This window comes from Drosophila gunungcola (assembly GCF_025200985.1).
Source record: "Drosophila gunungcola strain Sukarami chromosome 3L unlocalized genomic scaffold, Dgunungcola_SK_2 000002F, whole genome shotgun sequence".
NCBI classification, from domain to species: domain Eukaryota; kingdom Metazoa; phylum Arthropoda; class Insecta; order Diptera; family Drosophilidae; genus Drosophila; species Drosophila gunungcola.
The window spans coordinates 1,613,603-1,625,370 of record NW_026453178.1 but is presented as its reverse complement, the minus strand read 5'-3'; the positions used below and the strand labels follow the sequence as shown (position 1 = coordinate 1,625,370).

General features: G+C 38.6%; 1 protein-coding gene across 1 annotated transcript; it reads right to left on the bottom strand.

Annotated features, from left to right (window-relative positions):
- Positions 1–4,736: 4,736 nt before the first annotated feature.
- On the bottom strand, positions 4,737–11,522 carry LOC128257864 (uncharacterized). Its single transcript, XM_052989084.1, has 3 exons — positions 11,346–11,522; positions 9,348–9,491; positions 4,737–6,070 (listed from the first exon to the last, which is right to left on the bottom strand). The coding sequence occupies exons 1-3, from the start codon at positions 11,355–11,357 to the stop codon at positions 4,943–4,945; spliced, it is 1,284 nt and encodes a 427-aa protein (XP_052845044.1). The 5' UTR covers positions 11,358–11,522; the 3' UTR covers positions 4,737–4,942.
- Between the last annotated feature and the right edge of the window lie 246 nt (positions 11,523–11,768).

Genomic DNA, 11,768 nt, shown 5'->3' with positions numbered 1-11,768 from the left:
AACAATTTAAAGAGTTTTCAAAGTTTTTTAAAACTAAAAAAGATAAGGCGTTTAAGAATGTAAGTAAGTGTATGACTCTTATTAATCTTAGGTCACTGCGGATATTATAAAAATTGCGATTTTTATCCGTTTCTTCACCACCTTATATAATAAAAGAAACCATAACTGTGCCATTTAAAACCGCGCTTAATAAACCGTTTTTGGCCAAGTACAGACATCGCCCACGAATTTTGTGAGCAACAGCTTGGCAGCCATTTCACACAAGGTGCGGAAAATGCATTTCCACTCATAAACACCGACCATTGGGCTACCTAAAGTCATAATTTTGCCGCTTTTGCGACTGCCCCGCTGGCATCACGCATACGCCATGTTGTGCGCTCACACAGAGCTAAAAATGCCAAGCCCGTCGGCCTTTCTCAAAAAAAAAAAAAAAAAACACACGCAATACTTGCACTCTAGCACTAACTTAACTGGTTCACGATACACGAAAATATTTATATTCACTGGGGCTTGTAGAACTCTTGGGGCGAGAGATTGGCCGCTAGATTATGCACAAAACATAAAATCGACGATTTTATAAATATGTTTGGCAAATTTTGAAATGTTTACGCAGCGACCTGGTCAACATGATCGCAGTATTGAATGAACGACAAACCATCTAGATATAGGATTCGCCGCCCGTTACAATATTGTATGTAAATGATCCGGCTGGGGCGAAAATCAAGATTTTTCAATTAAAAATTGTGAAGGAGGTGAGGGGTTTTACTTGCGATTTGATTTCGTCATGATGTTAAGTAGGCATGGTCGTGAGGCAGCAGCCATGGCCAGCTGAAGCTGAGGCTGAGGCTGAATCTATATAGTTACAGCTTTACAAAGTCCGCAGATCGTTTCACCAAACTTACGCAACCCGAGAGATCTGTGCGTGTGTGTGACAAATGCGTGGCGAGGCGAACTAAACTCGTCCAGCGATCAGCCTGAAGTAGGTTAAAATTCGCGCAGCTGACTTTTCGGCTTGCGTTTGCAAATGTTGAAAAATTAAAATTCAATCAAATTGCGAAAACCGTTCGCGTAAAGCCCAAAATGAAAATAAAAACAAAAAAACAAGGTAATGCTGCACCGACAGCCCGAAACATGTTTCATGTTCAATTAACAGCAGCACCAGCAGCAGTCCTAGTTGGAAAAAAAAAATGGCAGGAAAAGTCGGGAACATTTGCGGACTTAAGTCTTCTCCCTGGATTCGCTTTTCCGATAAAAATCGCATCATGCAACACCAAATCGTTGAAGCTTAATTGGTCCACAAGGTTTATCTACTGGCACCGGCACTCGATCTGGATCGGCATTCTTTTCCAACTGCCGATTGCGTGTCTTGGTTTTCCCCACCAACCTACCTTTTTTTCGCTTTTTTTTCCATCGATTTTTCTTTCGGTCCGGTCTGGGCTTCTAATTGAAATGTCAACGCGTGTGCTGCTCAATCAATTTTCCAGCCAGCCATTTATGGTTGGTTAGTTTTATTTCGGCAAAACTTCGCCTAGATTTCACATCGCTGGTAATCGTCTGGCCAGGAGTTTGTCTTGCCTCTATTTTTTTGGTTTCTTTTTTTCCATCTGGGTGTTTTTAATTGATTTGGCCGGCATGCGGTGTCAATTGCGAGTCAGGGACAATGTGGCTGAGATGGCAGCTTGATGGCTGCCACTGCCACCAAATGGCAGACTTCAGACTTCAGACGCGGCGGACAGCTAATTAAATGCGCTTATAAAATTTTAGGAGACATGCCCATTAATAAGGTCCATTGGGGCTGGATCCTTATTCAACTTACTTACTTGTGCATAATTTTCATGCTTGCTTATAACAAATAAAATATTATTTGATTACCAAAACTTGAATTTTGTCTTAACTTCTTAAGTCTAAAAAGTATAACATTTGTGTGCTATTTTATTCATTGTAATTTCAATTGAGAAATATTTTTTTTATAAACAACCATTTCTTTAAATTTATTGTTTAATTTGTTCTATTTAAAACATAGGTAATATGTTGCCCTTAATATTACGTTTTACCGTTCGCCTACAAATTATTTAGTTGAAAGTTTTACATTTTAGCCTTTTATATTCAAATTGATTTTCCAGATTTTAAGAAAAAATAAAAAAGATTGAAACATTCAACCCACTTCATTTTATATTGAAAGTTAGCAGGGACTTAAATTAATATTTAGTGAAATTATGTTTGTATAAAATCCAAGGTAAAAAGCCGGATGTTATTGTGATAAACTAAAGTTGTAAACAATTTAATTTATGAAGCATACCGTCAGGGGCATTTTGATTTAAAAGTAGTTTGCTTATAGAAGGTTAAATAACAATATTTTATTAAATATTTAATAGGTTGATGCTTCGGTTGAACAACTTCTAAAGCAACCTCCTGTAAAGCAAAATATGCACCTCTAGTCGACTCGAGTGTCTTAAACATTTGTCATAATTAACACAGTTTAGGCATTCGGCATTCTTAATGTTCGATCTGCTGCACCGACTCTCCCACCAGCTAATCCAATTTAGCTAATCTCATGCATAACTAGTTCGACCACAGATCGGGTATTCTAATTACGGGTGCGATTTTGATTTTGATTTCGATTTCAAATTCGATTGCCAAATGCCAGTTTGAGCACTCGCACTTTTTGTCAACGCAAAAACTGTTGCGTATGGCATTGACTTGGATTTTCTTACAATTTCGATGCATAAATTGAAGTATCGACCAGCGATCAGGGACCAAAGTGTCAACTGGCAGATCGAAGTGAAGAGGGCGAAATGAATAAAAAACTGATTGCTTATATGCAAATTGCTCCCACATTGCGATTCTAGGCGAACCAGTTTCCCAGGCGTCAGCTGCAAAGTGATGCCAATAAAAACCGCGATGCTCATAAACGGCGATCGCTGCAGAATCACTTAGCGCGTTTTCCACTCGCGTGAGAATGCCCGATAGATTCTCAGATTTCGGCTTACGTTGTAGTGTAGTGTGTAGAGTGCAGAGGCGTTTGTCAGCGCTCCCAATTAAATAATTTACAATTTTCTAGATTAGGCGCCGCCTCCGACCGACGACATTGAACGTAGTCAGGGGCTATGAGTCATGACTCCGATCTGCGATCTGCGATCTGCGTTCAATATATCTCAAGAGACTTAGATCCGGTTTGGGGCTCGTCGGACTTGCCGGTGGAAAAGCTGCCCCGCTGACACTCACACCTTTTAAGGAAAGGATCCCGATCCCGACCCCACCCCTTGCCGCAGAGTGCTGGCCAAAAGCAATTAGCGGCCCAAACAAATGTGAGAGACAATTCTCAGAAGTGCCTGCATCATGGCCCATGCATTGCAATCGCATAATTTGCTGTCAAATCGCACGCGTTTTTAGGCACACTCTAGCGAGGGGTGTCTCCACTTTATTGGAAGAAAAGTAATTTAAATTTTAGAGACAGATATAAATGCTTTTAAAAATTTAATAAATTAGAGGGGGCTCTAATTTAACGGCTGAAAAGTATTTCAAACTTAAGAAATAAATATTAAATGCAATAAATTAGATCAAATACAATAAGTCAATGCATTTTTATATTGTTATGAGATAATTATACATTATTATAATAATTTAGATTCTAGATAGATACTAGTTAGTAAAGTAACAATAATTGTATAAATATTATTAACAATTTCTTACCACAGTGCTTATTTTATTAAAAATTAAACTCAATGTTAATTTTTTTAGGATTTTTATATCTCTTAAAATTTAAAAGGATATTGTTAGCCGAGGCTTGGTCAAATATAAATTTGAAAAAATGTTAGGCCTAACAATATGTACTTTTCAAAAAGTCAATTAATCACTTTCGAATTGAAATACTTTTAATAAATTAAAAACAGAATTAAATGAAAATAAATTACTTTCCTTTCACAGACATAAATTTCTCTTTTAGAAAAAGAGTATTCATATCTTTTACCTCAGTTATGGACATTTTTGGGGCGTTTTCAGAGCTGCGTTGTCGGCTTGAAATAATTAATGCGAACTGGTGTTAATTTATGGTTGTCGCTTTCGTTGTTGGATGGCGTTGCCGCTGCTTTGGCCATTGCATGGCATAATCACAAAACTCAATTGGAGGTTTGGCATTGCGAGAGGGATCAGAAGTCGGCGATCTTTGGCTGCTTGTTAGCAATTTCCTGCCAACCCACGAATTTTCTGGCTCATTGTTTGTCTCGACTCGAGTTCTATGATTTATGATGGAAAATCGGCGGCAAGTGCAGCTGGATTTTTGATTCCGCAAGATCATTACTTACCATGTCAGGGTGTTTTCCTTTATTTCTCTCTCCGGTAAACAAATCGCATTAAGTTAATTAATCTCACACTAATGCGAAGAAAATTGTTGAAGGTAAATACGTTTATAATATGTCAGCCATTTTTAAAACAGTTTAACTACACAATTAACAACTTAACACCGAAACGTGTTAATAAATGTTGAAAACCATTAAGCAAAGTGCTAAAAAATTGATTTCATATAAAAAATGTTCCTTTGTAAGAACGGAAGCACATAAAATAAATAAAGAAAATGTAACATTTGCTTGTAAAATTATATTTTATGAAGGATCAGCTAAGTTCCTTACCTGTGTGCCATTGAAAAGCAGTGATGTTCTAGCAAAATTTAATTTATTTGTCAAACAATAACTAAGATTTACATAGCTAAAAAAATAAATTACTCATAAAACGAAACCAATAAATAAAGAAAGGAAACACTACACAGAGAAAACTAAATTCAACGTTTTAGGTGCCAAAAAAAGGGTAAAAACATTTTAAAAAGTCGAACAAAATATTTTAGAAACTCTAAATAAATATAAATAAATTGTACTTTTTAACAGGTTTCTCCCCCGTTTTAGGACCTGAAACCTTAGCTGGTTTTCTCTGTATACTATACTTATTTCTAGACACCCTCCAAGTTGCGATAGCTGCCTGAATCGAAGCTGTGTGCACCAGCGTACATGGGAACCATGTGCTTCTTGTCCTTGCGCACCATATTCTGGACCAGAGTGGCCGACGCCGCCCCCTGTTCATCCTCCACGTAGTCCTCGAAATCGTCGTCCAAAGTTTTGGGAAAGAGAACTGGACCGGATTTGTCGGGCCACTGGGCACGTGGCTTCTGCTTGGGATGCAGGGGACGCAGCTTCTTGGGCTTGCGGTTGAAGTAGCTGGAGTAGTCGGGTCGGGAATAGGACTTGGATACGCCCTTGTACTTGTAGTGCTTCAGACCGGGCGTGGTGTGGACCACCTTCTTCTGTTGTATGTGGTTAGAGATGCTGTCGGGGATGCTGACTCTGGGCTTCGAGGGCGAGAAACTCGTATGCAGCGATTGCTGTTGAATCGACGGCTTGTGTATGTAGTTGTGGGGCACCTCCTTGGGCTTGTAGTGCTCGTAGTAAGGATGGTGGGAGTGTGCTGGTGATCCTGTGGTATAGTGAGGTCGATACTCCTTCGGCTCGTTCACAATCACCGCCTTCCAATCGCTCTCTTGGACGGCATAGGTGGGCTGTAGCTTCTGCGAGTAGTCCTCCAATTTGTGAGCAGCGGCTATTTGCTTATAGTACGTATCCCTGGCCTGTTGCAAACGATCCCTTATCCCCGGATCCATATCCATGGGCACTTGCTTTATCCTCGCATGTGGCTTGATCTCAATTAGGCTGGGAATCTTGGGATGCGAGTGTGTGAGATCCTCGATGGGTCTCTTCAAGGGTTTAATGTCCGAACTGAGGACAATGTGCTCCTGATCCTTGCTGTAATGATTAATCTTCGACTGGGAGGTGTCGTCGTTTACGTGGTTACTGCTCTCCGGATTCTCTGTGATGGGATGCGAATTGGCACCCACCGTCTTGACAATCGCATTGAAACCCTTCTTGGCATCGGCTGTGTAGTGAACCGTTCGTATGGAGCCATCTGGTTCCAAAATGCTGTAGTGACCCTTGACCCCGTCGCCATCGCGGGACTCCCACTGCGATTTCACATCGCCCGTATGCAGATCCTTGACCCCATAGCTGAAGGCATACCCCGGATGCTCCTGAAACGAATCAAAAATCGGGTAAATATGATTTAGTGCGTTTTTAAACGCTGCCAGAACGCGTGCGTTTCCAACCGCACCCAAAATTCGTACACACACTTTTCGAAACCCCAATGGCTCTGTCAACGTCTGTAGAATTTTATATGTTTTCATGACGACCAACAAATAACAAAAAAAAAAAATAAATGCCAAATAAAAAATGAAACAAATGCAATTTTTTTGTGTCAAGGCAAAAACGCGCGCTGTGCACAGTTTGAGAGCCATTGGAGGAGGCCTTTGGGTTGGGTTTTTGCAGTTCTTAGGGGATTGGGTTTCGTTTGATCTGCAGCCGACATTGAAGTCAAAGCAATAAAAAAATATATTAATTAGAAGAGAGCGGCTTAACCCTAGAAAACCATATAATAAGGTGTTCAAAGCCCATATATCTATTAACTCCAAGTTTTCATATTGAAAACTGTATCACATTTTAATTGCTTTGAATGTAACCTTATCATTAGTGATAATAAAGTGTTAAATGCAAATGACTTTAATTTAAACTTAAATGACATTCTAGATTGTTATTTATAGCCTAAACGCCACGCATTAACCCCATAAAGCTAGCCACTAAACAAACCGAAAATTACATAAATTCAATTAATATAAAATGTAGAGCATTCGGTGTCACTTGGACACGTTGGTTTAACAGTATATGTGTGTGCTTGCGCGTTTTCCCCTTCTTTTTTGGCACCTTCAGTATTTCTAAGGCAAATTGCAAAAGTTTTTCGCATGCTTTGGCGCTGGCTTCAATTAAGCGCAGACGTCCATAAATGGCCACGCACACAAACGCTAGCTGTTTTAATCTTTTATTTCATTTTCATTTCATTTTGTTTTTTTTTTTGCCCCTCTTGCAGTAGTCAGTATGGGTAACTATTAGTTTCTTTTCTGGCGGTTACTGCTGGTGCTGCTGCAGTTGTTCGCTGCCTATCAATTTTAACTCCCTGCTCCGCTGTCGCTGTCCGGACAAAACAAATGATTACAAGCGAGTGTAACCTGAGCGGCAGCCGTCGCACGCATGTCCCTCTATGTTTAGGCACAGTGAAACCTCGCTATTTAGAGCTAGATTGCCTACCAAAGCCCTAAAAAAACAGATAATTTTTGGTATACCTCAACATGTCATCAAATGTAATCCATCATCTATTCCAAGAAATTAGAAAATTCTTCCTTGTAAAGACAAAATGAAACTTACAGTGAATTTAAATTTATTTTACAATTTAACTAAATTTTGTTAGTATAAAAAATAGTTTTAAATATATTATAATCTTTTTATAATCCTATATATAGATTTATCACAAGAGTAACAACTCAAAAAAAGTGTTATTTTGAGTATTAAATAACTAAATTTAAGTGTGTTTTCTTTTTATTATTTATTCGAATTATCCTTATTTCTGCTCAATTTTACTGACAATCTTTATAATTAAGTTAAGTTTCTTCTATATTTTAAGTGCAAGCAATATTCTTTTTTGGGTTGTGCTAAAGACAATGGGGATATTATTACGATTTTTAGTTCAATTGTGAAAGGCTAAAAATTTAATTTAATAAATGTTCTGGTTAGTAAGTCGAAACTTTGCTTTCCAATTATTGTAAAGTATACATTTTGAGTAGAAGGCTTATTAAAAAAAGGAGGGATATTTCAAAACCATTTAAACTCAATTTTTTTTTGGAAACAAACAGGCAACTTAAGTAAGTTCTTAATTCACAATTGTGGCAGTACTAATTAGTTAAGCTTACTGTATGTTATAAATATATTTGAGCGCCTGGATATATGGAGGTTTTAATAAGAGTTGCATAAGGCGGCGCATTGGCGCTGTGGTGGCCATTGGCGCATTGGTCACTGGCCACCCAAAGAGATCATTTGGAGCAGCGGCCACGGTTGGTGGCCAATTTTGCTGGCAACTTTTGTGGGTGCGTGTGAACTTTAACTCATAAATTTATGGGTGAGCAATTTATGATTTGGCTAACTGGGCGTATGCGCAATCACTCCAACTGCGATCCACAATTACATGCAAATTACGCATACGCGGCGTTGTCAACATTTTGACAACAAATCGCCCGACAGATCGTGGGAGCACACAGCACGCCACACCAATTTTGAATCAAAAATGTTGTGTGACAGACGCGACAGTTCCAAAGGCGTTTACCCGTCGCAGCGGCCGACAGACAGACAGCATGGAAAACATTTTAACATTTAACATTTTTGTGCTACGAAAAAAACAGTTACAAAAGAAAAGAATTCAATCTCGCCTTCGGGCCACCTTTCGCTTAACTCTTTGGCTCGTAGGTGCAGCAGCCACAAGCTGAGTTATAAAGCCATATATGGCGCCCCCAATCGTGTGTGCACGCAAAACGCATTTTCGTATTTACGCATTTTCGCATTTTCGGCTACCTGCCAGCTTCCACCACTTAGCCCACCTCACCCCTCTCACGCAGATTTTCCCGCTGAAAAAAAAGACAATGGATTGGAAGTCAGGTCGGGCCAACAAGTTGATTTATGTGGGCGGCGGTGGAGGCGGTTTATGGCCATCGAAAGATTTAGTATCGAACATTCGGCACATACTCGCACGACAACATTCACTTTCAATGGCGGAAAATGCGTTTTCCACGATCGCAAGATTAGCGCTGGTATCTATGCGTTGGCAGGGGGATTTCGACTTAAACTGCCTTGATGTATTAATCGCTGGCTGGTTCCGCTCTACTTTCTGATAGATCGATCAAATTCGTATTAATTGTGAGACGTCATATGATTTATTTGATTCAAATGTGGCCTAACGATCATTTTTGCGGACAGCTGTCCGCTATTATTACGCTAAAATATGTTATTTATTTGTTAATGTTTTTGCCTGCAGCCTTTACTATGTATGTAGTCGTGGGCTCACAAATACATTTGATTATTTATTGCCTAAAAATTAATGTCATAATGTCCACATATTTTCAAATATTCTTAAGAAGATTTAAATAATTTTTATGTTTTTACTTTACTAAAAAGATTTTTCTTTAACTGTCGTGTGATTAAACATTTGAACTTCATGTCAGTGTATTTGACAATGATTGCTTTTCAATAAAATTAAAAAATTTACGGCTTAAATGAATTTGAAGTTTCCAAAAAAATAACATAACCTTAATTGAAAAAAAACCAATTTTTTCAAACATAATACATGTATATATATGTCTATAACTAAACCAGATAAATAAATTCTCAATGGGATTACTTTTTCGCCTTTTTCGGTGCTGGCTCACTTACATATTGCGGGGCGTACTCCATGGTTTCATCATCATCGTCGGCAACCACGACAGGTGCCCCGCCCCTGGCCGCATTTATGGGCGGTGGGCGTGCCCACAGGTAGATCAAAGCGAGCAGGATGGCCGGCGGCAAATGGCTCGTTATCTGCAAAAAGGCATTTAAGCGGAATATGAATATGTGGTTTTTATCATTGCGAGCGCTTAATAAACGGAGCGATAAAAAACGAGTTAAGTAAACATACCAAAACAGTTAATAAATTGCCTACAAAATTATTACGCGAGCCCATAATAGGAAATAAGAGCAAATAGGCAAGGGGACCGACAACAAAAATTAATTGGCCAACGAACGGAGGAGCGTGTTTCGCAGATTGGCCGGGATTTCATTTTCATTTGCAGTTTCATTTGTAACTTTATTTTACTCGATCGCGATCCCAGACCATGTCATACAGCGTTGTGACAGTTGTCAAATGGTAATGGCAAAATACACCTTGCCGTCCGAAATCCAAAATTAGGCAGACAGATAGACACCGGGGCGCACATTTGTATCGAGCCTATATGACAGCAAATGCCTGTCCGGCGAAACGAATCGAAAAGAAAACTTTTGGAGATTGATGGCTTTGCTTAAGACCAGTAGTCAGTGGTCAGTAGTCAGTGTAGCCCGTGTAGCCCAGTGCTTGCCTCGATTTCGCGATGCAAACGGGCAAACGGGTCTGGCAGGATACCGTACAATTCAATTTTCCCAATTGCAATCGCTTCGCATTTGTTTCTTTGCAAATTGCAAAACCATTTTTTGGACATTTTCGATTTTAGATTTTCGGTTTTTGTTTTTTGGTTTTTGGCTGGAAGTTGCGAATTGCGAGATCGACGGCCCAGCCTCGATTGGCATGTGTCGCTGCTTTGGGGAGGCTTGGTTTAATTAGCCACCAAGACGATGGCCATTCCATATCGCTTGCGTCGATATTTGTCGAGAATGGCATGATTGACATTCCAGCACAATGCGGCTAAACAAATGAGGCGAAATGAGGCGTTGGTAAGTAAAATTACTATCCAATCTGCAAGAATCACGCTTATATATGAAGGACAAATCGTTATATTTCATCATTTAAATCGTAATTCCTAAAATTATAAGCCAATTTGCATTCAGAGAGTACATATTTGTATCGGTAATTATGCATAGTAAAATAGTTTATCAATGTTCTTTAATAGTTTTTTATAATTAAATAGTGCTATTAAGTGAACAGCAACAAATAAACATTGCTTAGACCTAGAATCTGAGTCTGTTATAGGCCTTATGAGGGACAAAAACATTAAAAAGCTATAGTTAAACTATTATCTAATGTTTACACTCAGTTACACTTTAAGTAATTTTTATCTTTAACTAAATGAGCAGCACCAAATAATAATTGCGTAGACTAAAGTCTGTGACAAGACTTTTGCGGTATAAAAATCTCAAAAGCTTTAAATAAACAATTATTTCACAATTTTTTGTATACTGAATATGTATTCTTGATTTCGCAATAACGTAGTTAATGAATTTAGAGTTTTACAGTAATTTAAAAATATCAATGGAGAACGGCTCAATTTCAACCAATATCGGTTGTAATTTAAATTTCTTGAATTATTTTATGGTTCAAGTTCACAAACAATGAAAAATAGAATACAAATTTATCTATATAAAACTATTTTAAATAATTGATATCCTTTTATATCTATGAGCAGTACACGAAATTAAGAACACAAAATCCACACAACGATTAATAAAATGTTTAAAATCTACTTTTAAATGTTCACTAAATCCTTTTATTGATCTTTAAATATAGTATTTATTGCTCAATGTACAGGAGTTGGATTTGCATTCGTGGTTATTTGATAGACTTTCACTTAAAGTGAAAGTAAAGTAACTTTCGCTCTCGATTTCCAATTGCCAAAAAAAATGTGGCTCAGTAAACAGCAAATGAATTTGTGATTTTATTTATTTGCCATCTTAAACAACACTTACATAGAACCGCATGTCGCTTTTGGTAAAATAAAAATTTCAACTTTTCTACGGAAAACACATTCACTAATCACTGGGCGTTTTAAAACGCTAGCAAAACGCGCTGCAGTCGCTCGTCTTCGATCTTCAATTCGATGCCGTGGTCTCAATGTCAAGGACAAAAACGTAATTAAAGCGTTGGCGCGGCATTGCCAAAGTATTTATAGATGAAGACGAGGACCGGCAGAAAACGCTGAGCTTCGGTTTCGTTTCGTTTCGTTTTCCCGGCGACAAGATTTTCCGGCTTCACCGGTTCCACTTCCAACGTCCAATATTCACCTTCCCACCCCATCTACCATCCAGCTTACAACTTCCAATTCGCAACTGGCCAGACGCAACCAACTGCGATGAGCAACACATTGCAGATTGCACATTGCAGATGGCAGA

Excerpts from the sequence above, each read along its gene's own strand:
- LOC128257864 (XM_052989084.1), bottom strand. Across the intron at positions 6,071-9,347 it reads TGGAGTACGCCCCGCAATAT|GAGCATCCGGGGTATGCCTT; the intron begins GTAAGTGAGCCA and ends GATTCGTTTCAG.